This window comes from Corticium candelabrum, chromosome 19, assembly GCF_963422355.1.
Source record: "Corticium candelabrum chromosome 19, ooCorCand1.1, whole genome shotgun sequence".
NCBI lineage: Eukaryota > Metazoa > Porifera > Homoscleromorpha > Homosclerophorida > Plakinidae > Corticium > Corticium candelabrum.
In genome coordinates this window covers 1,262,144-1,279,119 of record NC_085103.1, presented here as the reverse complement: position 1 = coordinate 1,279,119, position 16,976 = coordinate 1,262,144, and the positions used below count along the sequence as shown (strand labels likewise).

Here is a 16,976-nt window from a genome sequence, read left to right as displayed (position 1 = left end):
TAGCTATAGGGCAAAAATGCATCAAAAATGTTACACAAACCACAATAATTAACTAGACATTATTTAATAAAAAAAATGACATACTATTTGTCAGAGGCTCTGGACTCATTGGAACACTGTTTCAACTTCTCCTTGATGACAACTGTCAGATGGTAAGGCTGCAACAAATCATCAACCAATTACCTAACAAAATTGTATCGTATAGAGAATGTGGTCTACATATTGCCTCTTTGCTGTCTTGTGTGGCAACACAACCAATCAACAAATAGCTTTGCCTATACCAGCATTAGAGGTTTGAATGAAAATGATAGCACTGTGTCATACAGCATAGACAGTGTTCTGTTCAGAACTATTTTGCTCGCATTCTACTGGACGATTGGAGCTACTGGGAGCACAATGAAGCTGAAGAATGTATGAACATGCTAAATCTAAAGACTTATAGCGAAACAGCAATGTGACCTATAAAGGCGCCATAGACAATGTGATACAATGGCAATAATACCACAAACTTTGATTTTGAGGTCATGCAACAGATGAATCGATCTCAACAAGATTTGTGTATTTATAACACAGCAATATTCTTAAGAAGTGAGAAAGCACCTGATGAAACTTACACAATTGTGAGGAACCTGCACTGTTTTCTCCAAAACATTACATTTGCATACCTTCTCTATTTCTAGCAGCAACTACAAAGAGTACACCTTACAGTTCAATTAAATAATCAAAACGTTGCTACAGACTAGCACTACATACCAATACAAAACAATACCAAACATCTCTTAGACTTTATCATAATAATACAATGTATTACAATCATATTCCAGTCTACATTATGGCACCTGTTGTTTATTGTGGAGACCATACGCTCATTGGAACTAAACACTGGAGACTTGCCTTCTGACTATGAGATAGGTAGGGGAAAAAGTCAAAGCCAGAGAGAAGACTTATGTCTCTAATGCTTGCAACGTTGTTCAGCAAATAGCTAGAATGATTTTCCTAACAAATATCATAAAACAATCATGTACGACAACTACCATTTGTCACAGATCTATGTACACATTACCTTAGAAATGATTTCACTGCTATGAGGAAGCACAAAGTTCAAAGTTTGCAAGCGACCAAGACAAACAGGAGAAGTGAAGCCATTTTGCAATTCAGCAGTAGCAAACTGTCCACCTTCACATCTGGCAATAATTTTAAAGAAGTGGGTAGGTATTGCAGCCGAGTCTGTATGACCGTGCAACCAGCTATACAAACAGTAATCAATAACCACTATTAACATTTATTCATGAAATTCACTTCTTTTGTTGATTTCGATCATCTTCTAGACCATCACTGTCATTGTCAAATATACTTCCAGAAATGACGAAAACAGTTCCATATAAGTTTGCAAGAGACCGAGTGAGTTCTTCAGCATACAACCAAATTCCTGGAATGCAGCATGCTGCTATGAAACAACAATATAAGCAAGCCCTACATAACTCTCACTGCCTAGTCAATTACTGAGGCAGAAGCCTTGGCTTACACTAATTCTGCTAATTAATGTAGGTACCTCAGCCTTGGCAGTTGCTAATTTATTGATGTGTATGTAAACAATGCGGAGTGCAATTGTGCCAGGTAAACAGGACTGGTGAATGCAAATATATATGTATTGGTATGTTATATTAGCACAAGCTAAGAATATGGTTAAATCACATGACTCAAATTATTGCTATTGTAAGCAAAATTTTAACAATAAACAAATGTCTCTTTGCTTAGTAAACAAAAAACAAACCTATTACAATAAATCACATTACAACGATCATAGAGTCAAACAATAAATATATTATGTACTTAATCACTAAAAGTAAATCATAACTAAAAGTAATTGTCAGCTTCTGATAGAAGTCGAATTTCAAATATTGGTCTGGTGTTCACCGACCTGTTGGATCAGCTCCGCCATCCAAGGTAAAGTATGAGACAGTGATCTACCCTAACCTCAAGATGCATGTAAAGGGTAAAAGCATAAAGTACTCTCACTACAGTGCATTCCAAACATGAATCTAGTGATAAGTACTGATGACTTTAGCTACAGCTTCAAAGTCTGTGTAAACACTAAAAGTATTCAGCATCCACTTTCAATAAATAGAAAAATATTTAAAAGTGACAATGATGAAGAAGCCTATACATAAGTTTGTAGTGCAATAGCCTTAAAATCTAGACTACACCGGGTTTGATTCAATCATTTCAGAAGTTCAAGCTACATATTGCACACACTGACCTAAAACCTTGTCCAGTTGTGTATACTTAAAGATAGCAAATTACCAAACCCAGGCTCAAGAATAGTAGCCCACGATTGTCTAGTGCAAAAAACGGTATGATCCTCACTAGCAAACAAATATCAAGTAAACTAGCATTAACAAACATCCAAAAATTACAATATTGAAAGAGTTCTACCCTCTAAAAGTCTACCCATTATGACACCAATCAAATGACATGGCTGCTGTTGATGTGTCGCCAATAGTAAAAAGAAAGCATTGCTTTTATCACTCTTTTTAAAACACCATTCCTGGTATTTCATACAACATATGAAAAGTGATGACCATAAACTTATGAAATAACTCTTGCAACCCTACCCAATTAAGACAGAATAACGTACAGCACACCCAACTGATATATGTGGTACATATTCTTACATTTGGCCAAACTAACACTAATTCAAAGAAACACGACAACAGCTCATTAAATAGTTGAGCACGTCTTGATGGAACATATATACTAACACACGATTCACAATAGTAAGAAGTAATTTGTTGACATTAAACATTTATTAAGTATTGCAGAGTTCCCAAAAACGAACACACCACCCTGAGAGGATGCGTAGACTGCCCTAACGGTTGATCGTGCCATATATTGTACACGCAATCTTAATCAACTTCCACTCGCTACCGCTACCCAGTCAAATCTAACTCAATCAGAATCAATACCGCTTCTTATACTACCCTAGCTCAGTCAAACACAATTCCGGTCCAATGACCAATCACAATCACCGAAGAATATATGTCACATGTCTCTAGGTCACATTAACCTTTAGTAAATGTCATGACACATGATATCCATCGTTTGATTTTACTAGCATGTGCACATTGGCACCCTAACATGGCAGAACAAAGCAAAACTGATTGTTATTAGCAATTTGGCAAATCCACACTGCAACAGCACAAAAAAAGATATAAAACTATAATGCAGCAAACCTGGCAGTGTACTATCAAGACTCGCATTCAGCAAAATATACACATTTCATTAGACATTAGTCAATCCCACACAAACTTCAGAATAGAAATTGCAAATACATTGCAAATTTGACACTAAAAAATTACCACACATTTCTAACTACCTGGAAAACATTGGGTAGGGAAAAATTCATTGCACAATTTTATGTGATCGCAGCTCATCACATAATTAAGTTCAACACATAAGTTTTCCCTTGCGCATGCTCAGTACGAAAACACGTATTCTACGTATATACTAGCCTCCTGCCTAACATGTACTGACTGACGACCCAGACAACAACAGCGACAAGACGTGTCAGCTAGTGTCTTTGCTTCACCTGTCTTAGACTATTTCAAAGGCAGATCTCCACAAGGCAGGAAAGTGTTTGTGCCACCTGCAGCTGCTACTGGCAGTTTATTTCCAAATGACACAGCAACTAGTTGCCAATGAAGAGGTGGATGAAGACGACTTGCTATTGCATAAATTGATTCCGCACTACTAGTAATGTCCCCTGAAATTGCACAACTTCTCACAAAATTTTCTTCTTTCAGGGTATACCAGCATGCTCTAACAACACTCTAGAAACTTTGAACTTATTGCTAATGCTAGTAATTGCACGGTAAAGAGGCAAGATAATACCTATTACCTAGTCTCAGTAGCCAGACCTTAACCCTGCCCTCAACATTCTGGCATATCATTATCTACTAACCTGCATTAAAAGAATGATATTGAGGTGCCACATTAGACAAGTAGAACGTTTTAGCCATAGCCATGTAGTCATAGTTCATATCACCTGCAACATCAAAACAACTTCACTCATTATACTAAGAAAATTAAGTCATGTTAATTAAACATATCACCATTAGGGGCGAGGTGGCCTCTGTCAAACCCTGATTTATAGTAATCAGCACAGCTTGCTGAGTCAGAAGAACTCAATCGAGGATCACGACGAAAGGAGTTCTTCCTGCCAATAGAAATGTTCAAGTTCTAAACAATCAAACAACACTAGCACAAAACCACATGTATCAACAAAGTCTCTTTTACAGAGCAGGTATTGTCTATGCTAACTATAATACTATAATATAAGCCCAACACCAAAACAAGTCTCCTTTACTGCATAATTTCATGTACTTGGTTGAATAACATGCAGCAAGTGGGTTGATGGCATGCCATTCTCTTAAAAAGAAGTTTAAAAGTCCAAAATGCTCCGACACAAACTCAAGCACAAACATTACTCTGTCTATACAGTGATAGCTGCTACTAGCTGACCTTTGCTTCTAATCTATATGAAACCCACAATGGAATGTGGAAGTCTCTGTCATACCCAATCACATAAGAAGATTGTGTAAGGACACAAATTTTACCACATTCATCTGTTTTTTGTCTTTGTGGAACGCCCCAAGGCACATGAATTGCCTGAAATTGTTTCTCTATAAATAAAACAATAACGCTCTTTTATCACTTTGCCAAACAACCAACGATTTACACCAGTCAAATATATTCTCACCAACAGACGAGGGGGCAAACAAGAGAGAGTCAATTGCAGTTAGATTCCTCATTTGAACCTGTCAGACAATCTAGCTGTTAATACACCATTTTAACAGACTGACAAAGTAGATGCTATCATCACCTGTGAGTATGGACATACACGATCATCACCTCTTGAAGATATGTTGTAGGCAACAAACGGGACTGTGCTACAGCTGCCACATGTGATACGAATGCTGTCGGAAACCATGTCTGGTGGTTCTTTCAGTAAATGACTAAGGCTGCCTCGAGTACCATTGTTTGGAGCAGCAGTAATATTTAGCAAATCTAACAAAGCATAGTTTTACATCATTTCTTACTGTCACCATAGACTTATCCTAAACAAAATAATCATATCGTGTCATACACTAATGAACAAAGACAATTAGCGCATCGACATTCATGAAAATAGACAGCAATGCGTAATACTATACAAAGCAGAGTACTTCTTTCCAAAGCCTTTTGAACACATAAACAATCATGCCAAGACTTAAACATTCATTCAATTTCTACTGGCAACATAGCTTTAATCTAATCCTAAGATTCTTCCAAACAACAAATTTGAACATTTCAAAAAGCTATATTTCTAAAGTATAGATAGTTTGCTACTGCAAAAACCGCTAATTTGTACAGAATTACAAACAAATTTAATAGCAAAAAATATTGTTTATCAGGATTTCTCTCATGCAGCGAATATCTGCCGTATGTCAAAAGAGTCTCTTAAACATTTGCCACTTTCATATATTTCCTGATTCTATCAAATAATTTGCCAGTTGAGCAAAAGCTGAGAACGTTCTAACCACAAATCGTACCTAAATGTGACAACTATAACTGATACATACCGCAGTTGAACTTGTGAAATGATATAATCAGCATGTCAAACTCACAATTCACATAAAGTTGATGTCAAAAGGACAAAAAATTGATGCTTGGCTTGCAATAAGTTACTACAAACCAGCCTACATGCATGTAAGATACATGCTACAAAAATTACCATAAAATTGCATTACAGTAAATGACCCCAAAAGCGCATATCCCAATCAGTAAATTATAGACAGTCACTGGGACATAATCGTGCTTGTTACAAAACATTATAATCCAAGCAGGTGACTCGAGGCCCTAAAACAGGTATCATAAGTTTAGCTTCAGGTGAAGCCATGTGTAGAAATCATACAAGCATGCATGAGCCTAAGCCACTGATAGAAAATATCTATTTATGCAGGCCAATGATAGGCAGAGGGTTACACTGAATGCCTTAAAAAGCTCAGGAAAAGAAACAATTACCTGACAGTTTGCTACTATAGTGAATAAGCCTGAGAACATTGTTCTACTTATGCTCGTAAGGCGGGTGCTTTCATTGGTATTTTAAGTGTTGAAGATATACTAACACGTGCTCCAGTATCGTTGTATCTAATTTGCACTACGAAAAATACGGAATGCCGACAACAACAGTGCTGAGGTCATCATTCAGACAAATTCAGCATATATCTTCCAAACTAGCTTAATTAAGACCAGGACACTGTTGTGATTATGTAAACTACTCTATACAGATTTGCTGCATCAGTACTTATTCTCCGCATCTCTTCTCACCTGCCATAAGATTGTATATCTCGATGTTTGGAAATCCTTCCACAGTAATGTTTTTCTTGAAATGAGGACCTCTGGCAATAAAAAGAGCCTAGAATACCAACATTCAAAACATAACTATAGCATATCCACTGTGAAGTAACACCTTCATGTTTGTTTCCAAGTTATCATAACCATGAGCACCACGCTCTTGCTTTTGCCAATCAGAATAATCACCTCTAAATGTTATTGGAATGGAAACATGTAGTCAACAGAACATTAGACATGGCACATGATTTAGCTTGAGTCAAGCTTGCGCATATTTGATACCATAAATTACAATTAAACCTAGTTTTTAAAGAGTTCAGCTGCCTTCAAATTAAGAAATAATCACTCCAAATTGAGTTGAAACAACCTAAAGTTCAAAACTACAACAAAAACAAATCTAGTGGTATGATTATGCCTAGGCTGCTGCTGGTTACACTTTATAGGTTTTTCAGTCTCTGTATGCAGCTCACAATAGTGTTAGCAAAAGTACAGGCATGTTGAAGTGTCCATAAGGTGTTTAGAGAGATGCTTATTGACATCTCACAAGTTCGTCAATTATTAATCAAAGCACTCTTGCTGTCTAGACAAAGCCTAGGCTATACTAACGTATAGCACAATATTCCCAATTTTCACCAAACAGACAACATTTTCATCCATGTCATAATCCACATAAGTTTAGAAATACTTGCATAGTAAATAGTACTTAGGTTTAGATTACACATAGCCATTTTAGCTAATAGTATGATCCCGAACAAAGTACAATCTACAGTCGAACATCAATTATCTGAAACTCAATCAATCAACCAAAACATAAATGTATGTCAATGTGCAGACTGGCAAATCATGTGGCTTGCAACAGTATGCCTTCCACTGCATTTGTTTCCCCACTGCTCTGCCACATAGGTCTGTATAGGTCACGTGCACGAGTGATAAGAGACATAGTATCCAAGTTTGATCAGAATTGCTATACAGCAGCTTTGGCTTATGTCAGTCAAAGCTAACTTCATGTCCCTCGCAATAGTTCTATGTACACTAGTACTGCCTGAACATTGCTGTGCTTTCTATATGTACATTTTAAATTTACAAACATAAATCTCCAATTAGTTCAGCTAATCAATGTTCTATTTGCAATCAGGCCAGCTAACATAGACAACCTAATAGCATGAGCCAGACTTCAGCTATGATATCGTTTGTAGTTTCAAGTTAGTATTTATGCAACAAAGAAAGAAATGATCAGAAACCTTAGCAAAATTCTCCATCCCAAGTCTGCAAGTACAACACCTGATGATATACGTCTAACATAAACAATTCAATAACAATTAGAATACAAACATAAACAAAGCCAGTTACTTGTTGTTAGCATAATGGAAACGCTTTGGAAGGTCTTCCTTTAAATAGAATTGCGAATTCTTATCCAAACACTAGAAATGTAATGTTACAAACAACAAACAAATGCACAGTAGCACAATGTCGAATTTCAGCACCTGGCTGTAGTTTCTGTTCACAAAACTCGTGGACTTGACTACTCAAAAATAGACTGAAGATGTAGTTATGGAAGACTAACAGCAACATGGGTGGCGAACCTCCATGAGCCGAGTCAACTAGAGACACCGGACCTTCTACTATAAATGATGTCTGACTGAGAGGGAAACACTAGAAAGCATAAATATGCAACAAAGTATCAACTATTAACACGAACATAAAGACATGAGTGGGAGATATACTATATTCTCCATATCAATCGCTCTAATGCACTGCATAGAGTTTAACAGGCAAATAAACTCGAAGAATGCAGAAAGAAAAGTCAACAAACAAACAACCATACAGACGGCTACTACCCAGAGATAAATATTCTTTAATCCATGAAGAGCATTGCTACATGTATGAATAGTCAGAAACATAAGTAAAAACATATACAAAGCATGCTAAATCTACAGTTACGACCAGACAGTTCATAAAAGACTTGATTGATAAATCATCACCTTGTCAGCAAACAAAACTTGATCCGTGTTCACTGCAGTCATTCCTTCGCACATACATTCATGTTTCAATAGCAATACAAACCATATTAAAAAAGACTTGCCATGATCTGAAACAATTATCATATTCACACAGTCATAAATTCCTCTCTCTTTTAAACCATTGACAAGAGGTTTGATAACCAAAGAGTCAACTTTTGTAAGTGCAATATTCACCTATATCACCAACCACAAATAACAAACAGTGAATATGTGTAATTCTAAATTAAAAAGCCAAAAGCACACTATTCCAATTGTCATACCGTAATCGCCCGTAATAATGCCCTAGGCGTACAGAAAAGAAACAATTTTTTTCTGGATGTATACTAGGACATGGGCGTTACTTTGGTCCTCGGCGTAGACATGGTCGCAAATGCTGTCGTCTGGCCAGTCATCATCTAAATACTTGAAGACAGAAATACCACAAATGCTTGCAATTAACGATTTGCAAGATCAAAGGTACTGGTATCCATAAAGCATCAGCATACAAGCAGAAACTAAACACTATACACATGTGGTCGACCTGAAGCCTGTCAAGAGCATCAGAGTCGGTAATTGCAACGAAGACTTGAGTCTAGCGGTAAGCACTTTTACTCAACACTGACACCAGCTCATCATACGCACACAGACGGAGACAAATGTTTTGCGGAGTCCATTTTGTTTTGTCTGCATATGTCTATCCTAGGCTTATACTTGGGCATGGGCATATAGTTAGGCATGGGCATCTTTTCAGGCTGAAAGTTCTGACCTGTCGCACATGGGTGTATATACAGGCATGGGCGTTATTTTGGTATGGACGTTATTAAGGGCAAATACGGTAACTCAGCAAGAAAATATTTCCTTACTTCATGTGACTCTGGCCCTGAAATGTGTCCTGTGTGATCTGGTTCTTCAACATACAAAGCAATAAATGATGGCCTATAAAAGCACACCAACCTCAGTACGACAGAAGACCGTCACACTAACACAGATGTGCACCGTTTGCTATCTGGTAGATCTAGCCATTGCAATACAGTATTCACTCGATCACTCCAAGATACAGAACTAAAACCGACAGAATACTACGAAACAATTGCAAAGAGGCAAGCATGCATGGATGCACACATGCACACACACACACACGCACATGCACACACACACACACACACACACACACACACACACACACACACACACACACACACACAATAGACAAATATCAAGCCCTCCACATCATTCGTGAATGACGTCAACCCTAAGGTCAGTTGCGGAGATAGCTCACCCTGCCTCTAGAGACAGGGCCTCCATGTGCTACGTGGAGGCTTAGGGCCAGCGCTACAATCCACCTGGAGCTTGGCCAGAGTCACCCAGGTGCACTGACAATGGCGCAGCTGTTGGACTGGACACAAAGGCCAACAAGTACCCGTCTGCTGCATGATATTACTGCCAAACCAGCGGTCATGTCCACCCCAGTCAATGGCCGGGTACTCATTTATACTCCTGAGTCAAGAGAAGCAATTGTGTGTAAGTTTCTTGCTTAAGGAAATTATGCAATAGCACGTCATCACTGTGACTTGAACTTGCAAACCTGCAAGGTCCTGGATGTTTTCATTCTCCATATGCACTCTCTAACCAATTGAGCTACAGCACACACACACACACACACACACACACACACACACACACACACACACACACACACACACACACACACACACACACACACACACCACACACACACACACACACACACACACACACACACACACACACACACACACACACACACACACACACACACACACAGCTCAAAATTTAGTCAACTAAGTAAGCGAGTCAAGCTTTGCTAAAAATTTGTGATCAAAGATGTGTCTGCACCCGTGGCACCTTTCTGCTTAAGTGCTGACTTGACAAAGACCAATGTACAGCTATGCATACATACAGCCTACTGGCAACACATGTACCTAGTTACGCCTATGACAGTTCCAAAGTTTCTCCTCCTTTGCTTTCTTCAATGCAACACTGTGCCACACTATCAATAAGTCAATTTCATAAACCGTGTTTTTGTGAATGCATGCGAAAGAGCATTGCGTGGTTAAGTTGCTGTTGTGAAATGGTTGTTTTGTGAACCTTACCTGAAACAGAAACACTTGCTACTACGCAAACAGAATGGACTGAAGACGAGTCGCTTCGTTGGTTTTGCAGCAGTCAAATGGAGAGATACATTGTCTACACATTTCAAGAGGATCTGTTCGTAGATGGCAATAGATAATGTTAATCTGTCATGGACTGCATAATCATGAGCAGTCTTCACATAGTGCTCACACCACCACTAGAAACCTGGGTAATGCAGGCTCAACAAGAATTGCCAAGTTGTGTCAGCATGGATTGGCACGGGTCAGCAAGATTTGGCACGGCTCAGCCCTCATTTACACAATAATTGAAAATAAGTTGGTCTGTATTGGCCCAGTTACAAGTGCTCGTGTGAATAGGCTGAAGATTTCTTGATCTACGTCACATGTGCTCTCAGTTCCTACGCCTACAGCACAATTGTTTCTGCCAATGAAGTGAACGGGGAAAGTAAATGCAAGATAGAAATTGATTGAATATGCAATTCAAAAAGCTAAATTTGTAAACTCAACATTCCCATACCCTTAAATTTCTCAAACTTCGCCATTCCTCTGTTGCTGGTATGTCAAAATGAAACAATTAGCAATCCCCTCTATCTATTGGTTCCTTTCACTGGTAGCGGTAAAACCTAGTGTACCAAAATTCAGATCAACAAAACTGTTTTTGAGACTTGGCTCATATACCATAAATATCTGTGAAACTACAAACAGGTCTTTCTAAGAGTCAGCTAGTCTAACTATATCATTATGTTTCAATTAACTGCATCATTTAACAGCAATGATAACACATAAAAATTATCAATTTTGTCTGACCTGTTATAGAGATACCAATGATCTGGCCTCAAATCTACACATAATCCACATATTGAAACCAATAAATGTCATCAAAGTTTTATATTATCTTACTTCGTATCTCCACATCTGATCCTGGCCAAAAGTATGTAGCTGTTTTCAAGCCTTGGTTTGTTGCAGTTACCCACAACTGAAAAGACAAAAGATAACCTTAGCTATAAACCTCAAAAAGAAAGACTTTCCTACTGGCTCTCCTTCATTCCACCAGTCTGGATTATGAGACGAAGGTCCACCAATGTAGAAAGTGTCATTAAGTGCCGGATCATAAAAGCGATTGTGCACAATCCCATGACTCTCCGGATACAAGCCCTAAAGTGCACACACACACACACACACACACACACACACACACACACACACACACACACACACACACACACACACACAACACACACACACACACACACAGACAAACATACGTTAGACACAGCTGCAAGAGTGATCACAATATAGCTTAGCCTTACAGTTATAATGCTGTAATGATTAGGAAACGTCTTTGTTGGAAACTGAGACTGCAAAAACTTGGCTCGCACCCCATCTCTCACTTTAAAAACAGCATGCATGCAAGCATTAAAGACATTGTGCCTGCAATTAATGTAAGCTACCAATCGAAAGTAAGTGGGGAGTACATCCCCTGTTGAGGTAATCACTTCTAAAGCCATCTAGTGAGACAAGCAGTAGAGGAAAACCTCCAGGAGGGCTGCAGATCAAGCAGAACAAACAGAAAGACTAATTCATGAAGCAAAGCAATCACAAATAAGCTTACCATAATCCTGTTCTATTCAATTGAGATGTTGCTACAATCAACAAACAAAATAAACAAATTAAACTACAAACTAGAAAAGTAACATGCGCATAGCAACCTTAATTTAATTCAATCTACTCTTGCATGACTTGTCAAAACATTTGAAACCGTGTCTAGTAACAAGATTTTAGGCCTGTTAGATGTAGTTTTCGGACTTTTTCATCTAAACTCTCAGAGAGAGGTTGCTACACTGCATTTTGGTAAAATGCGACAAGTACCCTTGCACTTTAAGCCAGATCGGGATTACTTATACTCTGCATGTGACCAGAAAGCACACGTCATGTTCCCATATGTTACATCTGCCCTATTCATGTCTTCCTCAGAGTAACCAAGTGCACTCAGTTCACAGTCACCAGCAAATCTTTGTTTAAGTTTAACGCTTACACTGCTGACCTGCCCGTCAATCAACAACTAAATAGCCCGCTTTGCAGTAGTTTTGTCTATGACCTTTGCTCATGTGCAACCTATGGGCAGCAATTGAAGAGCTTACTGGTGATCAAAACTATTTTTTTTTGCCAAAACACTTAAACATATGTTACGTGTAATAGTTACAACATCAAGCTACCTCACTTGAAATTGGCTCAAGTGTGGATGTCCAACTGTGACCCTGCACCTTTAAGCTTGACAAAAACTTTCTAATCTCTATCCCTTGTATGGCAAATGTCAAACATTCACAATAATTATGACCTGTCTGCAGCCTGTGCCTATATTCTCTCTTCACTCAGAGTTCCAATACATGTATCTGTCTAGATGTCTCCTAACATGTGGAGTGTCTATAATCTTAGAGATGACAACTCACCATTAGATGTGTCTTGAGACTGCATATGAGCAGTTAAAAAGCCAAAACCAAAGCCAATAAGAAACAATACCAGGCAAATAACCTAAAAGAAACAAAAGTAGTTGATATCAATTATATCATATCCCATATACTAACCAAACATAAATTGTTGGTTTGTCCTAACAGAAATTTGTGTTAATTACCCTAATTAATTAGCTAGTAAAATATGAAAAATAGAGAAGCACATTACAGTGCTAAACCCTCAGCCTGTGCATTTATCTTGTCACGTGATAATGTTTTGCATACTGAGGTTTCAGCTCAACCCACTCATCTCAGCTAAGGTTTCCAATGCATTCATCTAGCTAGACAAAGGTGCCAAGTATCTCCAGACTTGCGTACTACTTACAGATCAGTCGCTTTGTCCAACAAACAGACACACTGTCATGGACAATGCATGTCTTCGTAAATTTTTCCGTTTTCACAACACTGTGGCTGCTCATTCATGCACCCCAAATATTCAAGCTGTCAGACCTGAACCCTTGTGTAAAGCAAAGGACTAAACACTATGTACAGGATGGACACCTGATGGCTGAATTCTTGTTAGCAGCTACTAAACGAAGAGAGGTGAAGCCTTTTGATGACATCACATTTGTCTATCGGTCGGCAATGACAACTTCTCGTCTATTGGTCAGAATAGCTCATTTTGTATCTGTGCTAATCGAGTATAAATACAGTCTTAGGGTCATTGGACAGACGACTACTATACTCTTAGCCCAGATATCCAGATCTAAAAGCCGTCTACAATGGAAAAACAACCTGAATGCCAACAGTGAGGAGCGTTGCATATCCAAGCATGTTTCCACGTTTCCCGAAAACCCCACCAAAAGGCAGGTGTCACCCTTACTGCTAGCACGAGTGTCAAGGTTGCTACACTTTTATTACCGCGATTGTTCAGAACGAAGCATCAGTTGACTCTGACCGATTTGTATCACAATCTAGTACTGTAACAACTCATGAAGATGCGGCTAGAAATGGGCTCCTTTGGCACAACTGCCTACAACATGCTATGCCAGGTATTTATCCAAATATCCAATGCCTTTTACGTAAAAATATTTTGCATGGTACTGGCAACCACAGCAGAGTGTGAAGTTCTGTCTCAGTTAGCCTCGAACTTCCAGACCAGAGAGCGCACGAAGCGCTCGACTCTAGTCTGGACCACAACTGCACTTAAGTGATTTCAGAAATAGCCTTCTAAGGCAATCAGTGTCCTAGATCCAAAATTTTGACTCTAAATTCTGATTGGTTTAGCAGACATAGGTTATGCTAATTGCACTAACATTGATTAGGCACGTGTGAAATCCTTCTTGATGCTAAGTGCACGCACGTGTCTTGGTTTAGCGTTACGTTCTAGTTCTTCGATCTTTTTCAAGCTTACGGTGACAGCTAGAACATGCACAGCAGCGCGGCTAGACCATCACCCTTTAAGGCTTTGACAACTGGTCGAGCGATTACACTAGCTAGAGTTCTGCTGCAGAATCAAAGAATCATCTTTTCATCATGTCCACCAAAATATTGCCACAAACACGGCAGACATCTCTTCTTCGTTCGTGAGATCCCATGGCATTTACAAATGATACACTTGTGTAATGCAAATACACGGTATCTTTCCATCTCATTATTGAACTCGGTTAACCGACCCTAGGCTGTTAAGATTACCATTTACCATAGCTTTATTATAAATAAATATTTCCGAAATAATTTTAGTATCTTTTTTGGTCCAGACTAGAGTCGTGCACTTTGCTGGTCTGGAAGTTCGAGGCTATGTCTCAATGTTTAATACGTCGACTTAAATCCTACATGATATTATCTATGGGACAAGAAAGCCTAAGTACATTTACTTCACATCAACTACTCAATGAAAATTGACCTCAATGCTGTAATTGATAAATTTGCAAGGAAGCATCCAAGACAAATGCTACTAAAGGACATGGCAATGTAGATTATCTTAAGAAGATATTTTTTCGATACTTAAATTGATGTCGTGCAGCTGTAGCAAACAGGCTTGGATTTAAATGTAAATGACGACTAAGCTGCTTTGTGTTATTAATATTAATACTAATATTAATTATTATTTTTGTTCATACATGTATTAACTTGGAAACCCTACCAAATAAATCCTGGATACACCCCTGACAGTAATGCGTGCACATCCTGGAGCACATGTAGATTATGTTGTGATAATCTCACAATTGTCTCAATCATAAATTTATTCATTTATTAACCAACTTGTTATTTAGTGTGACAAAACTAGAAAATGTCAAAATGTAAACCATCCATTATCGCAATCAAACCTTAACCCTCAGTGCCCACTTTCTTTCAAACTCATTCAAGATTTTTTGGCAAGATTTTCATATTCTGAGAATTTCATATTGAACTATCCGTATGTTAATCAACTAGGCCATTTAAGAGATATCAAGTTTGCAGACAACAGTCAAAGAAAAACAGACAGGCACAAAGACAGAAAAGTGCATAGACAAACACCTCTGAAAGCAGTAAAGTCTCACTGTGCTATGCAGGTTGCAATAAACCATTCTGATATCATACTAGCTGACAACGATCCCCTCTCGTCTCCTCTAGCTACAGCCTAAGCTTCCAATGAAACTATATAATAGTGCTCCAAATACCTCAACCGTTGCTGTACTCTGAATGAATGTTCTCTAAAATGAAAATACTCTACCATTAACTGGACTCGTGACCAGTGTCGCACGATTTTGTCATTCCTGTATGTCCAATCCTCAGCGTGGCAAGACTGGTTTCAGACGGTGCTTAGGAATTTTATGTCATATGAGTATACGGTTTTAAATGAGTGTAAACTAAATGAGATAAGAAAGCTTATAATTCGACGTGGTAGAAGAATACCTTAGTTCTTCTTACAGTACTGCATTATTACAAATATGCAACTATATCTAGGTACATGCATACTCATAAATAATAGTCTGCAGGCATATGGTACACTCATACATAATACTTACATTTGTTACACACAACACTGTGACAAGTGTAGATACTACAAAAATACTTCACATCTAATCAGCTCACCGCGCATACGCTATATATTTTCCAGTCTTGTTTTCCTTTTCGCGCCCCATTCTTCGCACAATACTGAAAGCAAAATCCGTAAAAGATGTGCGTCTCCAAAGTATGATGCTGTTCTTACCACTTCATCATTTTCTACTTCTACTTCTCCTTTCAAAAAAGGTTGAACAGTTTCATTTTCATCACTAGAATCCATTTTGTCACGATAATTGTACCCGTATGTACAGCCGTGAAATGCAGACCTTTGTCGCTGCGCATAAATGTGTGGCGCTATGGTGGCACCAGTCAGGTAGAGGCTGGTCTTGGACACCAAGCAAGCAAAGATTTGACTTCAAGGCTTGAAACCACTCAAGCAGATGATGACGCTACATGACTAGAGATCATGATGATACATACGTACGTGGGTATGTCTAGGTATGTATATCAGGGGCGGCGGAGCCGGGGGGGCTGGGGGGGCTAGAGCCCCCCCAACTTTATCAACTTTATGCTGTAGAATTTCTGCTTTCTGTAATGTTTACCCTTTCAGCCCCCTCAACTTTCAACTCGCTCCGCCGCCCCTGTATATGTATGTATAAGCAAGGTAGAAGCATAGACAGAAGTTTAAAACTACATGAACTTTTGTACATCTTCTTGTAAACCTAGCTTTAGTGTAAAGAATTTAGATTGCTAGGGATTTAGAAGTTGTACCAACTTTAACAATAATAAAATGTATAATTATATAATTATATAAGCAGGGCCGGATCCAGGAATTTTTAAAGAGGGAGTTTACCGTTAGCAGTTATTTAAAGCATTACTAATTTTGTATTTTCTAATAAAATTATATGAAATTATTGAACGACGCCTATTGGAAAAGAGGTGGTTTCAACCCCCTGAACCCCCTTCTGGATCTGGCCCTGATAAGTGTATCTAAATATGTGTGTATGTAC

General features: G+C 38.4%; 1 protein-coding gene across 2 annotated transcripts; it reads right to left on the bottom strand.

Annotated features, from left to right (window-relative positions):
* Positions 1-639: 639 nt before the first annotated feature.
* On the bottom strand, positions 640-16,261 carry LOC134194978 (uncharacterized). 2 transcript variants are annotated; one of them, XM_062663969.1, is made up of 27 exons: positions 16,172-16,261; positions 16,054-16,116; positions 12,976-13,057; positions 12,138-12,168; positions 11,977-12,071; positions 11,836-11,915; positions 11,558-11,680; positions 11,426-11,501; positions 11,333-11,366; positions 9,390-9,455; positions 9,257-9,329; positions 8,477-8,588; positions 8,376-8,419; positions 7,977-8,046; positions 7,878-7,915; positions 7,744-7,814; positions 7,635-7,688; positions 6,512-6,584; positions 6,370-6,457; positions 4,883-5,067; positions 4,760-4,817; positions 4,522-4,682; positions 4,113-4,239; positions 3,962-4,045; positions 1,300-1,429; positions 1,064-1,247; positions 640-996 (listed from the first exon to the last, which is right to left on the bottom strand). In XM_062663969.1, exons 1-27 carry the CDS (start codon positions 16,244-16,246, stop codon positions 847-849), a joined length of 2,427 nt encoding a protein of 808 aa, XP_062519953.1. In that variant the 5' UTR covers positions 16,247-16,261; the 3' UTR covers positions 640-846. The 2 variants fall into 2 exon arrangements, 1 of the variants encoding a protein (XP_062519953.1); XR_009972274.1 differs by lacking the exons at positions 640-996; positions 1,064-1,247; positions 1,300-1,429 and having other exon boundaries at positions 4,113-4,216.
* Between the last annotated feature and the right edge of the window lie 715 nt (positions 16,262-16,976).